The 27,638-nt window shown below is 38.5% G+C and overlaps 1 protein-coding gene across 10 annotated transcripts in view; it reads left to right on the plus strand.

The window, feature by feature from the left end:
- The window catches only part of PDE1C (phosphodiesterase 1C), a 558,870-nt gene that overhangs the window by 510,869 nt on the left and 20,363 nt on the right, over window positions 1–27,638 (plus strand). For 6 of the 10 annotated variants that reach the window (XM_024249266.2, XM_054558851.2, XM_054558855.2 and 3 more), the window contains one exon: window positions 22,404–22,472. In XM_024249266.2, coding sequence (XP_024105034.2) covers window positions 22,404–22,472 — 69 coding nt within the window. 10 annotated transcript variants of the gene reach the window in all.

Genomic DNA, 27,638 nt, shown 5'->3' on the forward strand with positions numbered 1-27,638 from the left:
AAGGAAGAGTTGATTATGCTGGAGAGGATTTGTTGACACTGAAATGAATACTTGTGACCAGTGCATAGTTTTGACTGACAGTTTACTGATGTACAATGTGAAATATATACTCCACATACGCTGGGATCCTCATGTCAACTGGCCAGTTGGTGGTTTCTTCTTCTTGAAGGAAAACCTACTTGGAAAGTCAAATTGTATCAGAAGGTTGCTTGGTGAACTGAACATGTAAGGGGACTTAGTTGATGAATTGTGATCTTAAGGTAGAATATCTTGAAATCTGTTTCTATCACTGGGACGGACCTGCCAAGGAGAGTGGATATGGGTCATCTTGCATGTCCTATATCCTGACAGTGCAAGAGGCACCCCTCTATGGCTCCCCTTTTCTTGCCTGTTTTTTAGCCACGCATTAATTCAGCCATGAGATGTGTTAATATCTTGGAGTAGATTATTATTCTTGTTCACTTTCAGTCATCCTTGATTGCTTTTCTGGGCCTTAATCTTGACGATACTTCATTGTTTTTAAGGTAAATGTTCTCGACTTTTTTTCCTCATTATTTTTTGTCCACTTTACACTACCAGATTTTCACTAGCTCTACACCCCTCTGAAGGTGTGCCCAGATCATGTGATGTGTAAAATAGGCCAAGGAATGTGAACTGGGAAGACAAGCTGTTACCCCATCCTTTTCTCTCACACCCAAGACAGTGTTGCCATAGCAATAACTTTGAATCTCTTCTACTTACCTTAAAAATTAACCCTTTATAACTTCAGTGCTTAACTGTTTTTAGTAATGAATCATTGGTAATGTACTTCACTAGTGGTCATGCCACTGAAGTCAAAATCTGCTAATTTGAGGCAGTTTCTACATATAATTAATCCCATCCTTTAGGTTTTAAACTTGTTTCTGTCTCAAAGGATAATATTTCTTAGGTCTGGGAAGGTATCCCACTGCAGCCTTCTATGTATTGACAAAAAGTAGACATTTCTTTAGTGAAGGAATTGCTTTCAACGTGAGAATCCTGCATCTGTGTAGGTTATTTTTCATGAGCAAAGAGGGACTAAATATCTGGAGTGCTTTGGGTTCCAATTAAGTCATCGTAAGAACACAAATTCTGACTAATATCCCATTTCCCTTAGCCATTTGTCCATGAAAACTCCTGTGACCTATTTCCTTAACATATTTATGTCATGTGGAACATTAATAGTAAGGAAATGCCATGGTTTAGCATGTGTTTTCTAAAGCATTTACAACCTTATTTTCTCAAGTAGTTTGACAAGTATCTAAACTCTCCACTCCAATGTCCCTGCCCAAGGAAAACAACAAAAAGTCAATAAATGGAGGAGAGAGTTGTAATATTATTTTTAGGTGTCAGTTTTTCTCATGAATCTGGGTAAAACTTCAGTAATTAAACTCTAAAAGGTTTTTTTGGTTAAACATTTTGATTTAGATACCTCACTGTCATTTTGTAATTAATTTTGGAAGCTGTGCTGTAGGGTGACCCAACAATAAGAGCTACTGTGAATTCAGTGATGCTTAAACCCAACGTAATTGGGTTTTTTAATGGATTTGGGGAAAATCTATTAACCAATCCATAATATGTGAGTGGGAAGTGGCCAAACAGTGTTAACCTGAAAAAGCACCTTGTTCCTTTTTTGCTATGGACTTCTACTCTCGGGAGCATGGACGTACAAAGCCTATTACTTACTCATGGTTCTAGCATTTCATCTGAGTCATAGTGAATCAGAACAGTTAGTGCTTTTGGTAATAAACATCCATTTCAAATCAATGCATTTTTTATATACTTTTAGGTTCAGTGAATGTCCTTGTGCTTTTTAAGGATGGTATATAATGAATATAAAGGAATTATAAAGGAACAAGATGGCAGGTGACTACCATTGTCCTCTTGCAGATTTTCATGTCTTGAAATTCACGTTTGTAGTATGAAAATAGCAACTGAAATTACACACACACACATATGTACACACACATATATGTACACACATACATATATCATACATATGATATATGAGACATATGATATGATATATCTGATATATGATGCATATATGACATATAACATGTAAGATATATTATATCATATATACATAATATATACCCTCTATGATAAACTATGTTACATACATCTTAAATCATATATACATATATATATATATATATGCCCCTGTCCAAGGAAAACAAAAAGTCAATAAATGGAGGAGAAAATTGTAATAGTATTTTTAGGTGTCTGTTATTCTCATGCATCTGGTTAAAACTTCACTAATTAAACTCTAAAAGGTTTTTTTGATTAAACAGTTTGATTTAGATACTTCATTGTCATTTTGTACTTAATTTGGGAAGCTATGCTGTAGGTTGACCCAACAACGAGAGTTAGTATTAATTCAGTGATGCTTTAACCCAACATAATTGGTTTTATTTTATGGATTTGGGGAAAATCTATTAACCAATCCATAATATGTGGATTATATTATATATTATATTATATATTATATGAGATTGATGGGTTTAAATAAATTGTGTTATACTAAGGGAAACTTCTAACATCAATTCATGTTTTTTATATGGGTGTTTAGATCCCAGTCTCTTACCAAGTAACTACATAGTAGAAATGTCAAATAAAAGTATATTATGAACTCTGTTAATGATGAAATTAGACTTTCTGAACAACTTTTCCTTTGCAATTATTTCCACATAACCTTTCATTGTTTCACTCTGTCTTCTAGATACTTTTGGAAATATTAATGTACCATTGTATTTTTAAAGGAATCTGGCTTGACAGACGGAATTAAAATTTTGTAACTATGGGGCAAGGTGTGATTTTTCTTTTTTCCTTAATACTGATGTTCAGGATGTTTAAAATAAAGCTTCTTAGTAATCATGAAATAAATATTTTCTCCTAGAAAAAGTGATATTTTGTCAGATTCTATGCAAGGGATTGGAGAAACACAAGTAACAATACATTTGCCAAAAGAAACGCTATTAACATTATATTTAAATATTTAAAATAACGGGAACCTTTGAAGCAAATATGTGCCAAAGGCAGAACTTAACACTATCTACGTTGGTAATGCCATTTCTTGTCTAGACACTCACATGCTAAAAAAGCTATTAAATGCAATATTCAGCAAGTATTCAAGCTTCCCCCATTTGCATTTTTTCTTAGCATTCTCCACTGACAGGCATCCTGCTCTCCAAGTGACCACGTCTACATTTCTTAAGTATTAGCCCGCTACAATATATGCTATTTTTATTCTATGCCCTGGAGCCATAGTGAAAACATGAGAAAAAGATTGTTTGTTTGGTTTTCTCATCATTTAGAATCTTTTCTGCTTTTCCTGAACTAATAAAATTGAGAAAAACATGAAGAGTAGTCAGAATGTTTCAGGTCTAAAATCCAAGCCTCACTTACTGATCTGAAGGACTTTCTTTATGGTCCTTGGCTTCTTCCTGACTTCACAGATTCAAAGACTGATCAGAAACAAAACTCTTTGTGCAGACAAGGGTGCTTAACTCTACCCTCACCTGCACCTCTGTGAATCAGGGATGTTGACTTATCATCAGAGGAGTTGTAGGAGTTACTGATGCCTGACTTACTTGTCTGCTAAAAGTGGGCCAGGCCTTGGGGGCATTTAGAGAGTTCAGTGTTTTAATCATTGTCTCTGTGTTAATGTGCTACATTCTTAAAACAGAGCATGATAGCAATAAGACACCTTGGGCAGTGTGAGACAGAAGAACAGAGACAGTTGTTCACATATTTTATGTTTGGAAAGAAAGAACATGCTAAATGAAAGAGAGAAAGCAACAAGGGTAGAGAGGAAGAGTTTAACATCATTGTTATTTTCAGTGGTAGCACAGATGCAGTGGAGCAAAAGGAAAGACAAAGAGGGAAAGGGTTGGACCTAAGAACTATTAGATTGCTGCAAAAGTAAGTGGGGTTTTTGCCATTGAAAGTAATGGTAAACACCGCAATTACTTTTGCACTAAACTAACCATTCTTTGTACTGTTTTTATTCTGTGTGTTTGGATCAAATGGGTAAATTTTAGGAGTTAATGGCATAGGCAAGGTTTTAAGAAGTTACAGTCCCACAAATGTCTTCTGTCTATCTATCTATCTATCTATCTATCTATCTATCTATCTATCTATCTATCTATCACCTATCTATCTATCTATCTATCTGGTTTATCTATCTATGTGTCTGTCTGTCCTTCTGTTTTATTTTTCTGTGCTGGAATAATACATGATGAGAGGATTTTGTCTTAGCAGTGCTGTAGCATGGATATTATTTGTAGTGAAAATTCATTTAGAATAATCCTATTATAATCATTTGCTCTATTATTTAGGGCGAGGAGAAAGTATGCACATGTTGAAAATAACCCTTTAAAATAGCTGTCATGTACTTGGGACCTAGCACAATTAAGTCCATACCTGGATAAAGCCTAACAGATACTTTAAAATTGTTTTTTCTTAATGTTTTCTTCTTATTAAAAAAAAAAACCAGGACCCATTCATATGCCCAATAGAAGTCTTACATGACATTTCAAATTGGTTTTGGTTTCTCTACACTTATTCTTCATTTTTTTTTCTATTTAGAGTTTTATAACTTGTCAGGTGTGTGCTGTATCACTTTGCTGTTTTTGCAGAAAGTTGACTCCATAGGGAGGCAGCTATGGTACAGAGTTCCTAGGACCTGAAAATCTGGTTTTGAACCTCAGCTCTCTCTTCAGCCAAGTCAAGTTACTTCTTTGAGTTTAGGTGATAGTTGAATCAGGCTGTAAAAACATCAAATCCAAGAAAAATGGAAGAGAAATGCATTTAAAATATTTTTTAAGCCCAGTGGCAAATTCTTATGAGGTCTGCCTCATTGACACTGTATTTGTGATCCAGGTATAAACATTATAATGGATAAACACATTTTTAGAATCAAGTCATGTTAACTTGAACTTCAATCTTCTTCTAAAACCAATTATCTTTAAATCACATGGTTTTAAGACTTATATACAGCATCTGTACTTACCCGTGGGAGTAGCATGGTACCATAAATAAGGCCACATTGTCTTAAGTCCATCTCCCATTTTTCTAAATGAAGTTGCTGAAACATGATTGTATGCTCCCATAGAGTAAATACATTTCTGTGAATTCATATACCGTGTATTTGCACTTCAGGATTTAAAGTTCTCACAGCTTTACCTTGTGAGATATAAAAAGTCTTGGGTCAAGGGGCAGGCACTTAAATATTTTCCTGAATTATTCCAAGATGTGGCAAGAAAGTTTCCATTTCAATTCATCAGTCACTCTTAAAAAAGTGGAAGGATTTAACTACTTTTTGTGGCCTTCAAAAAGTCATGCATCTCAGTCACACAGAGTGGCCTATTAACACTTTGTCTTCAGGGTCCTCATTTTCATATACTTTGTAGTCTTGCTGATGCTTACTGAATTTCAGTTTATATTGAAAACAAATACATAAAACCAAAACACAATGAAAGATGGGATGTGGAGTGAAAAGAGGACCAGGCCTGATTTACAAACCATGCCAAAGCTGCCTGGATAGCAGGTGCTCCTTCTCTGTGAGATGAGCTCCATAGAAAGCCATCCATAATTGGGCTTCTTCATAGGGAATGTAAATATTTTGATATATCATACCTTACTATTGAATAAAATACATAATTAGTGTGTTTATTATTTTCTTTTAAATTTTTGTTTCATGCTGTGAAAGTCAAAATTAGAAAAAGGGTGGGGGGAAACCTCCTATTCATCACCACACCTTATCAGTCCCGTTCTCCTCATACTTATTCAATTCTCTTCCTTTTCATTAAAAATATTGTTGAGCATATGCTATGTGTCAGGCATTGCACTACATGCAAGAAGTGTTATAAACGATAAATGAGGTATTTTCCCTGTTCTCAGAGTCAGTAGTCTGGGTTGGAACATTATTTTGCAGGTAGCTATGATATAGGGACCTTAGGGTATTTCTTAAGTGCCTTAAGAAATTCACAAACAGAAGTTACTTTTACAGGGCATGTGTTTGGGAACGCCAGGGATGATGACTCAGGTCATCACGTCACAGACCCAGCTATAGAACATATGCTTCTTGTTCTTTTACTGCTAGTAGTATTTAATGACAATGAACACAGGCACAGCTTAAACACACAAACTTCTTTTATTCACCCTTTCCCTTCACCCCTTGACCCAAAGCTGGAGGGGAGGATGGAGATCCACAGCCAGAGGGAACACTCCACCATCTCACCTGTAAGCAGTGATTAGAAATGGAGGAATATCTCCGTTTAGCAGCCTTTGGATTTCATTAAGACCCTAGATAGGCCTCTTTCCATCTCTGGGACCCAGCAGCCTGGACCGTGAGTCTCTGCTAACCCAGTCTGCAGGAGGTGCATCACTCTCCTTGTTGGCCAGGTGAGGCTCACTGAGTTAAATAGTGGTCCTTATCAGCCGTCCCCAGCTATCTGTGTCTAGCTTCCTTCCAACCAATGGGTCTGTTATTAAAAAATCAAACCCAACCTTCTGTCATCCTAACAAAATTGGGCTTTACATTTGAGGGTCTGGGGACATCTCTGAAGGTGGTTAGTATTATGATGACTCTCTAAAAGAAGCCTCATGACATATGATCCCAAGTTGATAATGGCAGGGTCAGAGTACTAAGGACAAAGTCATGTATTGCAATTCCATGTGGACCAAACTGTGCATAGACTATCAACATCAATGGAAAATTTCTCATCCTTGATTTCAGCTTTTGTTTCACCTCCTTCTCTCACTGGCAAGTTTATCAGTGTTAGTATTGGAGTAAAGTGATTGGTCTGAAGCCTCGCTTTTGTCTGTTATTTCTCTCAAATGGGTGAAGGTGTTAATAGAAGGTAAACATAATGAACAATCAAGAACATAATAAAGTTAGAGGAACAGCAGGAAGCTTGGATCAATGGCCCCTGGAAAATTGAGAATTGACTGTAATTACAATAGATCAGAAGGAGTTCTCCTATCTCCCAATGAGTTTTCTGCTAAATTCACCTAAATCTTAGGAGAGTATCTTAGTCTTTAAACTTGAATGGGAAACTTTCCTTGTCCTGTAAAGGCTTCTAACATCTCTGTAGATAATGGTGTTACCCTTCTTAAAGTCCAAGCCCACTGGAGCCCTGCATAAGAGGGAACACTTTCTAACTATAAGGCATGATGACTTGCAGAGCATGCAACACCAATTGGAAGAAATAATATGGTGGGTTTGTTGTAGTTGTTGTTTTAAATTCTGCCTAAGACCTTTGAGGTTACATGGGGTAGAGCATGCCAGTTGAAAAGAAATGCAATATTGTCTATTTTCATTAACCTAGTCCTTTTTCCATCTTTGTCGTCTTCCTCTACCCCCTTGCTCTGGGTCCAGTGGAGAACTCAGGTGATTCACCCATCTGCAAAATGATTTCGGCTAGGATACATCTTGCTTTAAATGTCTCTCGGAAACTTCTGAGGGTGGGGCAAGAATTCTGAGAGAGAGGAGTATTGCTTTTGATATGAAAACAGTTGGGATTAGATGAATCTGATTTCTTCCAATCCCACTGACCCTTGAGACAGATTGACCAGATCTGGCAACAAAACCATCATCTCCATTGCAAAAGAAGGTGGCTTAATATCCCTACTGCATGACCAAATGTTTGCTAATCTAGTTTATAGCAACTATTAAGATTTCAAATGTACTGAAATTACAGTTTTGCACTGACATTTTCCCCTTATGAATAGAACAAATCTTGTTACAAGGGAGACAGCAATGACCAGTATGGAAATGTTTAATTGGTTATCCCATTTTTTTTTTTGTCCCCTAGATTTCCTTATCCTCAGACTTGGAGGGTGGAGGTGGGGGGGTGGGGAAAGGCAGCATTGACACTTTTCTTTTTCTTTTTCTTTTTTTCAGATTCACAAGAGTAAAAAAGACCTCATAGACAATAAAAGAGGCTGCCAATGTCTTGCATCATTCTAGCTGAGCTTCTTCATTCTCCTTCTTCTCCTTCTTCCACAAAGACCCATATCTGGAGAAGGTGTACAACTTTCAAACACAAGCCCCCCACTCCCTGACCCTTGGCCTTCCCTCACACCATCTCCTTTCAGGGGATGAATCTTTGGGGTTTGGTTTGAGTTCTTAGAACTCTGGGGGATATTCCCCTGAGCAGACCAAACAACGTGAGATTTTTACTCAAACAGAAACAAAACATGAAGGGACATCCTCAAAATCCTTTGCTAATGACCTGGCTTTCAAGGCACCTGTCTAGCCTGATGAGAATGGACATCCTGGATATGCTGGGAGAGGCCTGAAAAAAGCCACACACACAGTAATTGCCATTTTATGACTGTCAATGCCGTTACTTTAAATGTTGTCATTTTTGCACTGGCTACTGACGATACAGCCATGCTGACATTCATCACAGCAAAGATGATGATTCCAGTCTCTGGTTCCTTTCCTGAGTCAGGAATATTTGTTTTCTCCAATTTCCTTTCAGACTTAAAATTGTTCTTATGCTTTTTTTCCCACTTGTATAATACAGAATTCTGTTTGTTTTCTAAAAAAGATTATTCTATAGGAATCTTTATTTGATGGCTAATTTATTTTCTCTGTGCATTCATTAGTATAAACCTGAATGTTCAGCTGATGACTGTACTGTTGAGTGGGAACCCATTGTTTCCACTGGTAGCATCCATAACTAAGTGGTTACTGGCTGGCCGTCTTCTTTTGGATATCTGTGGTTTGACTTCATCACTCTTCTTTTTATTCAGTAAAGTGCTAAGGGAATTAGTATCAGGGAGATATAGCAGATAATTCTTTGCATTTTAGTGAGTTTTTAAAAATACAAGATAGAAGTGGATTGATAGCATGAATCAAAAATAAGAATAGTAGATGTAGCATGGAAAGAGAATAACATCGCTGCCCCCTTGAGACCAAATTACAGGTGGGATCTAAGGGAGTGCAAGTAAAGTGGGATTTTATGAGTCTAAATGATGTGATTTAGATAAAAGTGATTCTTAAAATGTGGTTGTTGGTCACACAGGAATCTCTGAGTCTTTCCCAAGAGTAAAGCACATGAATATGCTGATGATGAAGTGGGGATTAGTAATAGAAAGAGAGCTAGGCAATAGGTTTAAGTGTATTCCCCACTACAGATTTTATTTCTACATGAAAAAGCACGAGAACAGATATTTAAACGTCCTTTTAATACTAAGGTGAAATATTGGCATTTTTTCAGGCAGAAAGAAAGAGACTGTATGTGTTCTTCCTGGACCTTTGCCTTGCCAAAATGTTCCCCAACAGAACGATCTGAAGAACTTTGTAGTATCGAATGCACAACAGCATGCTGATATTTGAACAGATTTCTTCTGTCAGCTTTACGTTTTGCCTTGGAGAAACACTTAGATTTTTCTGTTGTGCTCCCTGTGTTCATAACAATGACCTCACCACATAATGTGGCCAGAAATTCAAATGACTTCAGGGGCCTAGTAGGTCAAGTAAATGAATAAAGCAAGCCATGTAATATCACAGTCATTGTGGTAAATGGCAATTCATAGTGGGCCTTTGTATCAGTAAGACAGGAAGGAGCAATGGGGACTGTGAGAAATTGGAGAGGGTGGGTGCTGTCAAAACAGGGTAGTTGGTAGGCAGCAACTGAATTTGAACTGTGTGGGGATGGGGGTCCTAGATACCTAGGATTTGATATAAGCTCCCTCCAAATTTATACATATTGACAACTAACTCAAAAACTTACACTGTGCTAATCAAATGAAACATGCCTGTGAGCTGCATTCAATCCATGGGGCATTGGTTTGCAAATTCTTAGAGGTGGTATGATTTTGTATTGAAATTAAATATAACCAAGAGTATGTCAATTTTTGACCTTGGAACCTGGACCTTTTACCTCATTTATATTCTGTATTTTTGTATGTGGAGCTTTTTGGCCAGTCAAAATAGAAAGTCTACAGCTTCCATTTTATACTCTAACAAGCAACAAAAAACAACATTTGAAAAAGAAACAGGAATATAGCCATTTTTTCTAGCACCAATAAAAATGGAAATGTTTTTCATTTGCTTTAAGTCGTTAATCAGCTGAAAAAGAATAGAAAGAGAATTTCATTTCATAAAGAACTTCACCTAAAACTCTCAGTGAAGCAAAACAAAACTCCATGTAACTCACTCTTAGCTTTAAATCTTTAAAAAGTGTTTCAAAGGGATATTGAGTAAAAATGCAAAGTTATCTATTAAAAATACAAAATGCTATATTATATGATGCTATGAATTGATACTGGAGCTGATAAAACATTAAAGTAATTATTCCAAATCAGTGCTGACTGCAAGAGCAATATTTCCAAAGCTCTAGCTTGTTTTCTGGGGTCTTTTAATTCTCTTGAAACAGCTTTCTTCAAGTTGAGCAGCAATTTGGGACAAACATTATTCTATTGCACAGATTATGGCATCTTACTCTGGTTTACACACACAGAGCAAGGGCTTACACACCTGAATTAAGAATTGACCAGTATGTGGGGACAGCAATAGGGACAGTCCTACCACAGACAAAACCATGCGCTCTACACGTCCCTGGGTAAAATGTGACAAATTAAGTTAGCCCTTGAATTTGGGTCCCCATGTCACCAAATAGCTCTATATTTAAGTTGTGTTAATGTGGTATGTTTCAGTGGCATAATGACCCATTCTTATCGAGGCCTTTGTTCCATATTTTATTTGTGCCAATCTTTCTTAGGTTATGAGCCCTAATAGTTCATGGCAGCAGGCAAGAGACTCATTTCTAACCCATTAAATTCAAATGGACTTTCTTCCACTGTCCATTTCATTTTTGGAGCTTTTATAAACTACTGAAAACATTTGACAGGATCCCAGTGTGGATCTGATACACTTAAACAGTAAAATGATATCTAAACATCTGAAAGCCAAAGAATAACCTAGTGCACATGTTCATTCATTTGTAGAATTTAAGCCATTGTATTATATTTTCCACTTGGAACCATGCCTTTAGATACAAAAGTGTAAAGTCAAAAGCAACATTATCATGGGATGTGACACGGTAATCCAAAAGTTGGAGACCAATTTTTGTTATCCATATTTTGGAAGTATGGATACTGTTTATTTTAATATCACTTCTCTCATGGGTCACTTTTCCTTAGATAGATAGATAGATAGATAGATAGATAGATAGATAATATAATATATTTTCTTCTTTCTTAACCTGTGAGCAGAGACTTTGATGATGGAAATTACTTTGTAACATTCCCCATGGAGCCTTAAGAAAAACAATAGAAAAAAAGCATGAAATCTTTTTCTCATGGTGAAATAGAGAAGATTCTAAGATTGGAAGTCTGTATATGTGGTGTTCTATCCATCCCAAATAAAGAGAATTTAGGGAATTCAGGCAACATTTTGTTTTCCTAATTGGAAACTTTGTTCTGATCCTGAGATGCCCACACACCCCACAGGAGACAGAGTGCTGGCCCACCACAGCGCTTGGAGCACGGTCAGCATTCAGGAAACACATTCAAAATCGTCTAACTAAATTCCACTATCCACTTGTGAATGCAAACAAAATTCAAATTTCCCTGAAAATTTATTCAACTTCTCTTATATGCCAAGCACACTGCTAAAGGCTTATCTTCTAAGTATATGCAGGCATACCCTACTCACACAAATAGCTTATTATCAGAGATGGGAAATAGCAGGTAATTTGGGAGAAATTGTCATAGCCAAATTTATGAAAAAAAAAACTTCTCTATGGCCTCTTGATTTAAGAAACAAAACAAAACAAAACAAAAAAACAAAGCAATAAAACAGGATTTATCTGAGAATGTCTTTCCAAAAGGGAAGATGACACCAATCTATATAAAACATCAGTGGATTTACTGAGAATCCAAGTGGAAACTTTTAAAACCTTAAACAGACTCTCCTACAGCAAATAGGAGATTCTCTATGTGCAGCATGAGGAATCACTGCATAGTTCTGCTCCACCAATAATATGATTGGTACAGCACTGAACCGTGGAAAAGTTAGATGTTAAAGAACATAATGTTGCAATAATGATGTTATATTGGATCTTATTCATGAACAAATGGAAAGTAATACTTATAATTTATCAACTGTGATCCATGACTAAAGGCCTCATTATCACTAAGAAAATGAACTTAATGAAAAAAATCGTAATGAGCAATGACAATATTCCTATAAAACCTCCCTCTGGAAATCAAGAGACATATTACCTGCCAAGGCCAGATTTTACTTTTTAAGGTTTCCTCTCTCTCACCAAAACACTGGTGGGCACAGAGGTGACACTAGAATTAGAATGTTACCAGAGTCATTTACATTAGACAGTTTATCTGATCATGAACATATTCCCAGGGAGATTAGAAAAATGGGAAGCAGGCCTCTAAAGATCCTCCTTGGATATTTGTAAAAAGACTGGCTGCTTCTCCAGGAATGTCTGAATTAAGCAAGAATTGTGCCACTGAAATAGCTTCTTGTTTTTATATTAAACAAGGAACGATTGTGCAGTGGATGACCTGGACTGAAAGATGTATGATGGTCAAGTTTAAACATTATTAATTCCTGATTGTTTTCTTAAATACCCACCCTAGACATTTTTTTGAAAATATTGCCAGACATATTTGACATGAATTCATGTTTATTCTGGCTTCTGTTCCCAAGCAGAAGTGGATTAACCCTGGCAATGGCTGGCTTCACTAACTGTACTTGCACCCAGCCTGGGCTGCCATCTGCTTAGCCAGGAGAAGCAGGGAGTGGGGTGTGGGCTCTTTCAGTTTGCTCAGGGCACACTCATTCAGTCTCCCCTGAGGAGACCTTGTCCCCCTTTGTGTGGTGAATGCTGGCTGTTGCAGGCCAGAGGCAGTGCCAACTGGAGACCCATCCTCTCAGCTTTGGTCAGCTTCAGCCATGATTCCTGAACCTCACCCATGTATTCTTTATGAGTGCTGGCTTCTGAACCTGCAGGATCATTTCTCAGTCAGTTTATGGTACAGGGTAATTCATTTAAAATAAAGCCCATTAAAACCCAATGGCTATAGAATGGGTTTTAAATAGATTGTCCTGGAGACACATCATTGTATAGTCTTTGCTTCCCTCTCATGACCTATCTTGGAGTAGAATTTGTGTACTACTGTCCTTGTCTTTGAGTGGGTATATGTGTGATGGTACAGAAATACAGTCACATATTATATTAATATATATAGATGGATAGGAAAAACCTACAGCCATAGGTATTGTCCAATAACTGATTCTAGAGGTAGAACTATAGAGTATACATTTCCTTTTTTCTTGCTTTGATGATATTTTTATACAATTTTATATGCTATAAAATTTTCAAAAATATATTTGCTATTTTCATTTGTAGAGCTTGGTTGGGTTTTTATCAGCTCTTGTGCCCACTGTACAACCAGATTTCCCCCATCTAATTTAAATGTCTTCCCTTTTTCAAACTCTCCTTTATGTTTTCCTTTTTTTTTTCCTCCCATTTTTCTACCCTTCACAAATTCCTTCTTTTGCTTCTGTCCAGGTAACCATTCTGCTTGCAGTATCATTTTAGCACGTGCAAACACAAAATAATGGGAAAAATAAAAGCAACTTGTTCCATGCAATTCGTATGGGAAAGTTTTGGGTGTCAAAGGTCGCTGGGGATAGATGGGGAGGCAGAAATAGCTTAGGAAAAGGAAGCATGAAAAAAGGAAATCTTTATGGGAAATCAATTACCCAAAGCAAGGTGAGTCACCTAGAGGCAAATATGATGTTGTTATTGTCCTCCCTTAGTGTACAGCACAATTTTTGCTCTCACAGGGTTTTTCTCTTTAGTATGCATAGCACCCTATGCATTAAATGCATAGCATCCTAAAGACACCCTACTCACCATGAGTCTGTAGGCTATCTCCTGATGAGGGTACTGGCCATATGTGAATGGAAAACTCAACTCATCTCCTCAGCCTTAGATGTTGCTGCTGTTCACCTGGATTTGTGAGAAATATCTGGATTACTATCAAGAACATTTAGCAAGACTCAAAAGAGAGAGGCAAGCAGAACCAAAACCCAAACCTCAACCAATGTCTAGCTGAATAAACAATTCTTTGGAGGAATAAGGAAGGGATTTCTGGATATGTTCTGAGAATGCTCTTCCAAAAGGGAAGATGGTAATATGGACTTATTTTGATTTCATGGTTGTGATAGAATGTACTTCCATGATGTGAAATACACTTCTGGCAGATAAAATGCAGGTTGTAATTTGCATTTGTACATCACAGGGCAAAAGAATGGCCATCCATTCTGAGGAAGAATGTTCTGTTCTCTAAGATGCTGCTTAACCAATGTATCCAAATGCCATAGCATCATATCTCCAAATACAAAATTAAATCATAAGGATTCATGTAAAAAGGAGTATACTGAGCTGTTCTCAGAAAAATTAATGATGTGTTTATTGTAAATCTTTATTGCACAGATGAGCCTGACAGTCCTTCAATGTATAATTTTCCCCCAGCATCTAGTAATGCATAAGTACTTGTATGTTCTTCTGATTACCAAATAAAAACAATGAGTTAACCTCTTAATTGGAATTGGAAAAATGAAAAGACTTTTTTTTTCTTTCTTTGAATGTTTCCCATTGTTGTCCATGTTCTGTCTCAGATATAGAGCTGTCCAAACTCAGTCAACCATCTGTCTCTTTTGTATTCCCTTAAACGTCTCATAATACCCAGGCACCAAGTGCCTTTGCCTGCACGCTGAAAGACATACACAGAGTATGACTATATCACGTTTCATTTCACCTTTTTTGACTGTGAGGGACGAAGTAAATGGGTTATCAGAAGCTCATCAGAGGCATAAGAAATCTCAGCATTCGTGGAATTAAGCTGGATTCCATATGTTTAATTTTCTTCAGGGTACAATTATATTATGGTTTTACAGCCCTGTGATGCTAGCTTTCTGAATCGCAAACTTTTTCTTTCTCCTACTCTTGAAAGGGGTATATTTGGCAATATTTTCCTGCTCAAGCCATGAACATAAGGAGTCTGACTAGGGAATACAGATGTTCCTTGACTTACCATGGGGTCACGTCCCAATAAACTCATTGTAGGTTGAAAAAACCGTAAGTCGAAAATGCATTTAATATGCCTAACCTACCAGCTATGTTTGCATCATAGCTTAGGCTATCCTGCCTTAAGCATGCTCAGAACACTTACATTATCCCAGAATTGGGCAAAATCGCCTAACACAAAGCCTATTTTATAATGAAGTGTTGAATAGCTCATGTAATTTATTGAATACTGTTCTGAAAGTGAAAAACAGAATGGTTATATACGGTTTCTTCTGAGTGTGTATTGCTTTTGCATCATCATGAAGTCCAAAAATTTAAGTTGGGCCATCATGAGTCAGGGACTCTGTGTAGTCATTCATTACTCCCCTTTGTGGGGATAAAAGTGGTTTACATCCTGTATGGCATCCAGCCTGATGCCTTCAAAGCACCCCAGAGAGAGAACCCTCTAGTGGTGATATTGCATATTACACAAATACCACCCCTTCATCAGGGCCTCCTGGTGTATCATTTCTGCATGGTATTATTGCTCTGATGAAGGGGACTGTGATGTTTCTCCAAAGCAGCCATGCTTGCCATTCACTGAAACATATTTTTAATTTTTTTTCTTAAAGTAAACATAGAATTTACTCAGTTTGGAAAGTATAGACAGTATAATAGGAAACTTAAAATCACTTGTAATACCCCATCCAACAATTAATCATTGTAGATACTTTATTTTCTTATGATCTTTTGCTATGCATTCTTACACAGTTAAGGCTGTATAGTATAGTTAATTTTGAATTATGGTTTGTTCACACAACATTGGATTGTAAGCATTTTCTTGTGAGTGTTTTTTTAACTTCCCCATTAATATAATTTCAATAGCAGCATAATATTTTATTCTATGGCTCTAGTGCAATTTACTTAACCACCTCTCTGCTGTTGGGCAGTTAAGTTATATGCTTTTATTTTATATTTTGCAGTTGTAGATAGCAGCAATGGAGCTCTTTGTACATAAGGCTTTGTCACGTTTCTGAATATCTCCATTGGACAAATTTCTAGATATACAATTACTGGGTCGCAGGTTGTGAACATTTTTTTTAACTCCTCATTCATATGTCCAATTCAAGTTCAGAGCATATTCAAATATTTTGAAAGCCACATTTAAATAGCTTGTGGTGTTGTATCTCTGAATAGCTCTTGTTTTTAATCATTGTTCTTTGCGATGAACAGACATATTCAAATCACACGAAACCAAACCTAGTATTGATGGTGGTTGTATTGTGCAGGAAAAAACATTAAATACTCTGAATATGCAGCTCTAATTTATATACTGTTGGTTGATAATTCTTAGGGCGGTGTGTGTTGGGGGGCGGTGTGGGGCATTGAAGACCTCCAGACTCTTTCAGTGTTCCCACAGCCTGAAGCAGAACTTGGACTTTTATTGATGCTCTCTCTTCAAAGCTGTAAAGGGGCAAAAATGATGATTTGTTCTGAGGCTTCAGGCAATGGCTTGTTGCCCTCTGCCCCAGCCCAAATGGAACACAAAGAAGATGTTGGCAGATATGCTCAGCAATAATGATCAGAGGTCTGTGGGTATCAGAAAGGCAGTCGTTTACAACATGCTAAAACAGAGAGATTGAAAATGGCCAATAAGTTGACAGAAACTTTCGTATCTCAGCTTTTCACCATCCTCCTCTGCCCTGCGGGATCTGGTTGTACTATAATAACATTGCTATTGCCAGACCATTAATAATAATGATGTTTGGTCTCAAGGGCTCTTAAATCACCCTTTCCCCAGCAGGCATAGGCTTGGCCAGGCTAACCCCATTTTGCAGAAGGGAAATTATTTGTTTGAGGTTAAGCTGCAAATCATTGTGTTTTAGCACTAACTTTGTGAAGTCCCGAGTCTTAGGTGTGCGTTCACCCTGAGGCGGGCAGCCTTAGTTGTCACTTCTATCACTGTCCTCTTCTCCAGACTCTTGATGAATTAGATTCATTGCCCTTTAGTTGAACCAAACAAGGACATTAATTTGAAATATCTGAAAGCTGTTCATTTGTCAAAGGATACCTCAAGTCACACAAGCTGCAGTAGTGACATCTCTGCCCCTAGCTGACAGATTGGGTTGTTTACTCCTTAAATGGCCACATGCTGTGAGTCAAGGGCAACGTAATTCCTGACCTTAAAGTGTTTATTTCCCAAAGATGACAGATTACCTACTTAGACACACACACACACAAATGCACACATGTGCACACACACGCATGCGCACATGCACATACACGCACACCTTTCTAAAACAAATAATAAACACTATATTGTATGACACAGTTTGCTAAGCACTGTCATGTGTGTACTCTTACTTGATGCTCGCAATTATTGTCCTGACATTGATATTTTCACAATTTTATAGGTGAGGAAAATGAAATTTAGCAGTAGCAGCATTGACATAGTTGTTTGTTCATTTGCTTTTATTTTACCTCATTTATCAGATATTTAAGAATTCTAAAATCATACAAATTTAATACATTGCTTTTTTAATGATTAAGAAAGCAGAATAAAACCAGAGTCACAAAGTAGAGCTAGCATAGATGGAACAAACCAGGGCAAATGTTAATATGCAGACGTGCAGTCTAAATCGGCCTCCCCTGATTCTTAGCATTATGTCATAAACTGGGTCTAAGTTTCTGGAATCTTAAGTTTAGATGGAGATAAACCATTTACAAGATTAACATCCATGAGGATGAGCACACCAGTTGTTTCAGAAGAAAGAAGGCTTCCCTCCCAACAACTGAAAGAAACATCTTCTCTGGGTATTCAGTGAAGGCAGTGTTTCTCATGGCTGCAGATCAGGCTCACCGGGGAACGTTAAAAAGTCCTCATGCCCAGGTCCTACCCAGACCAACTAAACAGCATCTTGGGATGAAGGGTCAGGTGTCAGCATATTGTTTAAGAACTCCCCAGATGATTCTAATATGTAGCCAGGATTGAAAACCACTGACAGAGTAATTTCTACAATGAACCCAAGAACCAGTTCCATGTGATGGGTGGTCTGAAGCCTTCTGTGTGCATCGTACAGTACAGTTTAGAAGCTGGGTCAGGACTGGCTGTTCCCACCTGGTTTCTGATGTTCTTCCTGGGCATGAGAGGGAGCAACGGAAGGGTGAAGTGCGAAGGCCTTTAGAAAATGAAACTCAGATGTGTTGGGTATTACTCCCATGAGTGGAACTTTGAGTAAAGTGATAGGTAATTTGGTAGCTTCCTCATGGAAAGTGATTTCAAGAACACAACCTCAGTGAACTGGAAGCCAGTGGGAGGCTGACTCAGAACCTAACCCCTCCAATGGCCCGTGGCAAAATCAACACCAGTTTCATTTTATGCATCCCTGCCTGCTACCTGTTTATGACTCATGATTATGAGAGGTGGGATGGCTTCATCCCTTTCCTGATATATTGGGCATCTCACCAAGCAAACAGAGAAAATAACAGCATTTCCAGAAGGGCTTGCAGTTCTGCTTTTTCACTGACTCAAGGTTCCCAGAGTTCCCTTACTCAGTGTTTGCAAAGAAGATACCAAGGGGATGAAAAGCTACCTCTACGAAAAGCTATCAACCTGCAAGCTTTTGGAAGATTATAGTCAGTTTTTTTTTTTAATTCCACCAAGCATTTCTATGAGATAACCTGGCAGTTGTGTTTCTACAGGTAGCAGCATTGAAAGTTTGTGGTCATTGAGAACTTTGCAGTTTTTCAGGTACTCATGTAGGCAACATTAAATTTGTTCTCTCAACTTCACAAGAGTATCCACAGAAAGCAGAATGCCACACTTTTCGTGTAGACAAAAGGAAATTTCTACCACACAAGGTGTTCCAAGCCTGCTTGGTGATGGGAATCACCTGGGCCACCTGTGAAATACCCAGGTCCCTAAACCTTGCCTCCGGAAATGCTGGCTCTGAGAGCTTAGTGAGGCCTGGGAATCTGGCTTTGTTTTTTCTTTTTGTTAAAATAATTGTCCCAGGTTTTTCTTCCTCTTAGATGACTTCGGGAGACTGTGCTTGAAGGAAACCCAGATAATGGGTTGGTTAAGAAGCAGCAAGAGTCAGGGGAAAAGTTTCTTTAAGTTTGAACTTTGATCTTGACTTAAGTTTTTCCCTCCTCCCCCAACACTCAGTAACATTAGTCAAGTTACTTAAACAAAATATTTGGAGACAAAAATTGTCTTCAAATCCTATAAAATGGGATAATTTTGTTGTCAGAATGTTAACATCAGAAACAACAACAAATCTCTATTTCACGGTGCCTACCTAATATGGCGCCAGGGCCACAGTAACTGCTTAATATGTGGGAGTGACTATTAGCAATGACCAAGCAGCAAATTGGGAACCATATCTCTAAATAAAAACTTGAAGCCCTGTCTCCAACCTAAAATAGCGATTCTCAATGGAGGGCACTTTTGCCTCTAGAGGATATTTGTCACCATCTGGAGGAGGTTTATGATCATCATGACTAGGGAGGAGCTACTGACATCTCATGGGTAGAGGCCAGGGACACTGCTAAACACTCTCCAGTGCACAGGACAGCCCCCACCACAAAGAATTGTACAGCCCAAATGTCACAGTGTCACTGCTGAGAAACCCTATCCCAAACGTCCAATGAGACAAGTAAAAAATCTTGTGGGATACAGAGGCATTTTGGGCAGAGAAGGAACAGCTCTGGATCACAACATGAAAGACACAGATGTGCCCTCTGGTAGTGCCTCCTAACAGGGCCTATTTGTTGCACACCCAGGGTCCACAATTCTTTGTGTAAGATACAATGCGACGGGCATCCACTAGGGTTGTGCATTGTGGCAGCACTGGCTTTGACACAGAGGATCACTTTGTGTAAATCTTTCATCCTGGAGTGTCCAAGACACTTCATTAGACCAGTGAAGTGCCAGATTACAAGATCATCATTGGACTCACCTGGTGAAATTGTTAAAATTCAAATTGCTGGCTCCATTCCCTGGAGATTCTGCTTCAGGGTCCAATCAAGGACCTTGGAAGTCATATTTATAAACATCACCTCAGGAGTAACTGAGTTACTCAACTGAGGTTCAAGAACTGAAGCACAGCTACAGCCAGGGTCGGACCCTCTGTGTTCTCCACCAACTCTGACCTTCAGGGCATCTGTGAGACCTGGAAAATGGAGAAATAAAGTCCTGCCAGATACAGTTCCCTTCACTTCATACAAATTAACAGCTTTTGTAGGTCTGAGCTATTTGGATTAATTTTATGTTTTCTATTTTTACTACTACTGCTGCCAGAAAAGAAAGAATAATAATGATTAACAATAACATCTGTTATTGTCTGGAGGGCATTTGTCACAGAATGTCAGGATTGGCGCCCTGTTGTTTAAGATTAAAATGGGGCTGGGTGCGGTGGCTGATGTCTGTAATCCCAGCACTTTGAGAGGCCGAAGTGTGTGGATCACGAGGTCAGGAGTTTGAGACCAGCCTGGCCAACACGGTGAAACCCTGTCTCTACTAAAATTAGAAAAATTAGCCAGGCATGGTGGTGCATGCCTGTAGTCTCAGCTACTCAGGAGGCTGAGGCAGGGGAATTGCTTGAACCCAGGAGGTGGAGCTTGCAGTGAGCCGAGATCGCATCACTGCACTCCAGCCTGAGCAACAGAGCGAGACTCCGTCTCAAAAATAAATAAATAAATAAAATAAAATAAAATAAAATAAAATGGAACGATCTCAAACGTCATCCAAAGTGCATGTCTCCAGTCTTCCCCAGGGATTCTGGGGTAGGGAAAGCTTACCACTCTCCCACTCACCTCCAACCCCAAGTCTCTTCTTCCTCTGACACTGCCCAGTCTTCAGATTCTTTATTTATTATTTATTTTTTAAATACTAATTGTTTCTTTCTTTTTTTATTATTATTATACTTTAAGTTTTAGGGTACATGTGCAGAACGTGCAGGTTTTTTACATATGTATACATGTGCTATGTTGGTGTGCTACACCCATTAACTCGTCATTTAACATTAGGTATATCTCCTAATGCTATCCCTCCCCCCTCCCCCAACCCCCAAAAATGATACGTTTGTTATCTTTACCAGTGACTGTATTGATACATAGGGTCTTCTCAATCAGCACAACTTCCACTTACACCAGGCATCTGCATATAAAGTAGACTTAACTAAAAGTTTGGGAAGTCTGTGGGGACTCCTAACAGAAGTAACCTAACACTGACCCATGGTTATCCTCTGCTGAGGAATTCTCTCTGCATTTCTGCCAGCTCAGTCTGCAGGCATCTGCCGTGTCGCTAGAATCTGGCTTCCAGGCCTCTTTCTTCCCATTCTGGATGACAAAATAAATGAACGAATGAATAAATAAATATTTATGTTATATATAAGATATGTGTGCATATATGTGTCTGTGTGTATATATTTATATGTAAATATATGCGTGTGTATATACGTACACACCCACATACATATATAGAAAAAATGTAAAATTTTTTGGCAGAACCTCTCAGTTCTCCCCTTGTGCCTTTGTTCTGCTCTCTCCTTATTGATCCCATCCTGAGGTTTGACTTTTCATTGCCTCGTGACCCATTAAAGGGTTTATTAGAACAAAGATAATCCCCTTCCTCATAGGAATTCTGTTGCCAGTTGCTGGGAAACTAAGAAACCCCACTAAACTAGCATTTGTGAAGTCTCCTATTGTTCCTGAGCACTGGACACACTTTGCTTCCTTTAATCCTCACTGGAACACTTTGACGTAATTGTTGTTATTCTCCTCATTTTGCAGATGAAGACCTGAGCTTCAGAGTGATCCAGTTCATTGCCTGAGTTCCAATAGCAAGTAAAGCCTATAAGGACAAAGCAGAGACAAAACCCCTGATTCCATCATTCTAAATCAGAACTTCCCCTTCTTCAGATAGTCCTCCATCCTGTTCCATCCTAGATGCACATTAGAATGAGAGGCTTTAAAAACATCAGTGCTGGGCCTCCACCCTTGTACTGTGGGGGTGACGCCCAGGCAACTTCCTATTTAGAAAGCTTCCCCTGTGATCCTAAAATGTAGCATTGCTCAGTGGCACATTGGTCCCAACATATCAACCTTCCAGCCAGAGGAACTGAGTACTGTCACACACACAAAGGCAAAGGCGATGCTCCCAGCTTTTCTGGACCACAGAACATGCACCACCCTGCAACCTCACCTAACCTGATTCTAAACGTTGTTTTCAGAACCCAACTTGATAACATTTCAGATGAACATTTACTTGTCTAACAGGTCTTTCCACAATCCTACTTTTCCTTATCCTCTTTTTCCTCTTCACAGGCACCAAATGGCATTCTCAAGGCTCCCCAGCCCCAAGCACCAGCTCCACGTGTCGCCTTACGTTGCCAGGTGGGTAAACAACATTGCACCATTATCTTAGTGACCACAGACAACGGAAAGGCCTGGTTTCTCAGGAATTGAGTTGATAAACTGAGAACATGGCCCCATAGTTATCCAGTCTACTCACGTTATCAGAGAGCTTTGTCTCTGTCACCCACATTTGTGAGGTCCCTCTAGGAATGGACATAAATATTTCTATAGTTGGTTCACAATCTCCCCCACTCACCTATGGAAAGAATAGAATTTTGGTCCTCTTTGATGTTCATCTGGACATGCTATGGAAGGATCTGCCTTTTAGAGGCAGATTGTGCAAGGGAAGTAGTGTGAGTCTGTGGTGAGATTGAGGCCCAGGTTTAAATCCCAGCTTTTCTGTGTTCAAATTGTGTGCCCTCACGTGCTTCTTCAGCTTCTTGGAACGTCTGTTTTCTCATCTGTTTGGGAGAAGATAAGAATTAGAAATAATGCTTGTAAATTTAGCCCAGTATTGACATAATGCTCATAATAATCTCTACTATTGAGAAATATGGAAGGCATGTATGACCTCTGTTCGACCCAATCTCACATGTACTGGCAAATCATAAGTATTCATGAGGATCGAGTGTAATTATTGTTTAATATAAGGGGCACTTATTGATCATTCTGTCTCCATGCATGTACTTACATTCTCAACTACAGTTTAATTTTTATTTAATTTTAACAAGCAGAATTTGGAAAAGCACATCTGTTTGGGGTAAGAAACGGTTATAAAAGATAAATACCGTCATTGAAGAAAATTTAAAAAATAATAAACATAAGAAGGAAAAATGTCGCCAATAATGCTACCACTCAGGGTTAACCAAGATTACCTCTCTTTCCAGTCTTTATTAAATACTTTTTCTCTAAATTTGAATTAGATTAATACTTTACATAGAGTTTTGTTTCCTTCCTTTTAAAACTTACCACTACATTATGAGATTTTCTTCATGTTATTAAATACTTTAACAAATATTTCAGTAGTTGACTAACATTTCTATGACTATGCCACAGTTTATTTATATATCTATTGATAATTTAGCATTTATATAACATGCATTTTTATAAGTGACCTTACATTCTTGTACATAAGTCTTCTGAGTCTGTAAGTATGGATTTACCATAGATTCCTCTATGTAAGATTACTGGCTCAAAGAATGCATAAATATTTAGGTTCCTGACACGTTATTACCAAAGTTATTTCCAGAAAGATGATATTAATGTATGGTTTTAGCGTGAATTTGTCCATTTCACGATCCCCTTGCTAATGCTAAACATTATTTTCAATATTTTACTGATTTGATCAGAAAAAATGATATCTACATTTGGTTTGAATGTATCTTTCTATTAAAAAAAGATTTTTTAGTGTTAATTCACCCTTACATTTCTTATTTGGAGAATTACCATATTTCATCCATTCTGAGAGGCACATTGCCTTGCATTTTAACCTATTTTAAATTGGGATGTTTTGCAATCAATGGTATGTGAAAATTCAATTAGCAGCATTTTTTTTCTTGGTTGTACGTGAAATAATAGTTCATTTTACAATTAGTGGCATTTTAGATGAAATATGACTTATGTCTGCCTGCTTTTGTAACTTCAATTTCTGTAGCTCCCTCACCCAAGTCAAACAAGTGGACTTTGCATCCGCTGAATAACCCTTGAACTTTCCTTGCCTCTGTGACTGCCTGGGATGCTCTTTATTCTCTTCTTCTCTTGGCTAATTTCTGTTTGTAGTCCTGTCAAAATTATCTAGGTGGAATTAACAGTGCACTACAATGGTTTGCTTCTAAGTCCTGTTGTCCATTGATAGGTGGCTTTTTCCATGATGAGGACTGTCTTATTCCTTTCTGCCCTCAGTGCTGCCAAGGTGACAGGCACTTACTAGGTATGCATTAACGTTTCTAAGCTGGGTACGTGGTGCGTGAGTGAGCAGCCTCCAATTTAGTTTATAACTACACAGAAGAGAACCATCCTCAGAAAAAAAGGCTCATCTTAAAGTTTGGATTTGTTTCACTGCTACTAACTTGCTTTTGAGTAGTGAGTAGATCTTGTTCTGTAGTCTCTGGAAGCCCCTCGCATCTCGTCTCTGCTTGAGGTTATTATGCTCTTGGGACTACAGAGTATCGGGAGGAAATCAGCTTTAAACCAAGCAGCTCCAGTGTGAAGTGATGGTGTTTCCTCCTGACAAGGTCATAGCCTTGTTAGATCAGGTGGGACTTCTGAGGGCATCCTTGTCACCTCTAAGAATATGCAGAGCTGTGCTGGGACCCACTTGTTCTGCTGGGGACCCAGGGATGGCCACTGGGTTCCCAAGGCCTCTGACTCAGAATCACAGCTACCTTGTCTTTAGCCATCCAAAGTGGTCTCAAAAGGAGTGTCTTAGGCTCTGCATTCTGAACATCTCCAAAGCCTACAGGGCAGTAAAACACACTCCTCTGCCCTACAGGACTTGAGAGATGGTCAGAGGTGGAAGCGGGTAGTTCTCAACACACCAGACATAATTAACCTGTGTAACTGCTACTACACAGTGTGCAGACTGACACTGCAGGACAGAAGCTGCAGGGCAGCTGTGCTCCACATCCTGAGGGGTGTACGGAAGGAGCTGGAATCATGTTTTCACTAGCAGATGTGCTCACCACCTCATTGCAATGCTCAGCTCTCTACTTCCCTTCCTGCCTCAGGAACATCACAGATGCCTCACTCTGGCTTGTGTGCCATGGGGGCCCCTCCCCATGCATGCTGGCTCCTGCTCACAGCTCCACCTTACCATCTCATAGCTGTAGAAGAGATGGCTCCTCTGAACGACCACCAATAGATAGAAGCTTTTAAAAACCTTTGATTTTACAGCCAGTGAATGGATTTAGTTGGAATTTTAGGGTTTTATATTTCTTCAACACCACCTACATGATTAGATCCAGTGCAGTCAAATCAGTCTGCTGTAGGCTGATCCAGTTCAGTCATTAGGAGATGAAAACATTTGCTGTGAATTCCGGTCAAGATGGTCGAGTAAGTTCATTTTTTGACAAACACTCCTCTGCTCAAACACATGCAAAGGTAGGTAAAATTATAATAAAAAATATGTCTTTTTAAAAAGCTGGTGCCAGAGACAAACAACTCTGGGAACCAGAAAAAAAAGAGAACTACAGAAGCCCTGGGACAGCTGTGATCCATGTCCTGAGTAAGGAGTGGCAGGAAGGAGCTTGAATCCTGTGGAGCAAAAGGGACTAAAACTGCTCCAGGGGACACTGGGAATCAGAGCTAGGGCTATAACCTGAATACAGGGCATGGGGTGGACAGGCTAAAACAACTGCTGCCAACCTGTTTCCTCCAAGCTACAGCTTAATAATATTAACAGGAAGCTGTTGGCCTAGAGAGATGGAAGGACACTGGGGAAGCTTTTCTGCCAGACTGAGCTAGCTTTGGAATTGGATCTGTAATATCCCAATATGATTATAGAGCATTAGTCATAAAGTGCCATTATAAGGCTCTGAAGTGGAAGTTTAAGGGATGAGGTGGAAGTAACTACAAAACTCTAGACAGGCAAGAGAGAGAGAAAGAACCCAAAACCCAAATATCTTCTACTTGAAATTAGCCAAAATGTCACAGGCAAAAAAAGAACCAATGGGTAAATTGGACTTCATTAAAATTAAAAACTTTTTATACATCAAAAGACACATGAATGCAGTGAAAAGGCAACTCACAGAATATGAGAAAATATTTTCAAATCATATATTTGGTAAGGGGTTAATATCTCAGCTCAACAGCAGCAGCAACAAAAACAACAACAAAAGTAAAACCCAATTCAAAAATGGCCAAAGGACTGGAATAGACATTTCTCCAGAGAAGATCTACAAATGGGCCCATAAGCACATAGAAAGATGCTAGTCATTAGGGAAATGCAGATCAAAGCCACAATGAGATGCCACTTCACACCCATTAGGATGGCTACTATAAAACACAAACAGAAAATAGCAGGTATTGGTGAGTGTGGAGAAATGTGAACCCTGGTATATTGCTTCTAGGAACATAAAATGACACAGCTGCTGTGAAAAAATGGTCTGGCCAAAGGCAAAGTCAAGAAGCAGAGAAGTGTAGCTTGCCAGGGGGAGGAGCAGTGCAGGTTAGAAAGCAAGGGGCACAGGTACAGGAGGAAGAATTGGTGCCAGCAGCAGAGTGTACCACAGAAATCGGCAACTGGAACATGAATTTCTTCCAGAAGGAGTTAATTTTTGGTGCAGGCTGTCAAACACTTTAAAATGTATTTAGGATACTCAGAGAGCCAAATGGAGGAAAAATTATCCTAAAAACAATAAAGAAAAATTGTACAAAAACTAAGAAGAGCAGAGATATGTAAAAGAAGTGATTCAAAATCTGAAATTTTAAAAAAGGAAGCAAACATATAGTCATTGCAATTTTAAAAAATGAAAAACTATCAGTTGATAGTATAAATTCAAGGTAGAATACAGTGGAAAAGATAATTAATGTTGTAGGATAGTCCTGAGGACTTTACACCAAATATAGCATAGAGAGGGAACCATATCAAAAAATGAAGGATCATGAACCATGAAATTCTTAGAAGGAAACGGCTGGGCTCAGTGGCTCATGCACTTTTGGAGGCCAAGGCAGGTGGATCATTTGAGGTCAGGAGTTAAAGACCAACTTGACCTACTTAGTGAAACCTCATCTCTACTAAAATACAAAAATTAGCCGAGCATGGTGATGGGTGCCTGTAATCCCAGCTACTTGGGAGGCTGAGGCAGGAGAAACACTTGAACCAAGGAGGCGGAGGTTGCAGTGAGCCAAGATCATACCACTGCACTCCAGCCTGGGCAACAGAGCAAGACTCCGTCTCAAAAAAAAAAAAACCAAATTCTTAGAAGAAAACATAGAGGTAAATCTTCATGACCTTGGATTCGGCAGTGGTTTCTTAGATATAACAACATGCAAACAACCAAGAAAAAAATTAGGTAATTGGACTTCAGTAAAATAAAAAACTTTTGTGCTTTGGAGACCACTATCAGGAAAGAGGAAAGACAATTCACAGAGAGAAATTATTTGCGAATCACATATCTGATGAGGATCTTGTATCCAGAATATGTAAAGAATTCTTACAACTCAACAATAAAAAGACAACCCAATTAAAAAGTAGCAAAGGATTTC

This window comes from Pongo abelii, chromosome 6, assembly GCF_028885655.2.
Source record: "Pongo abelii isolate AG06213 chromosome 6, NHGRI_mPonAbe1-v2.0_pri, whole genome shotgun sequence".
Classification (NCBI taxonomy): Eukaryota; Metazoa; Chordata; class Mammalia; order Primates; family Hominidae; genus Pongo; species Pongo abelii.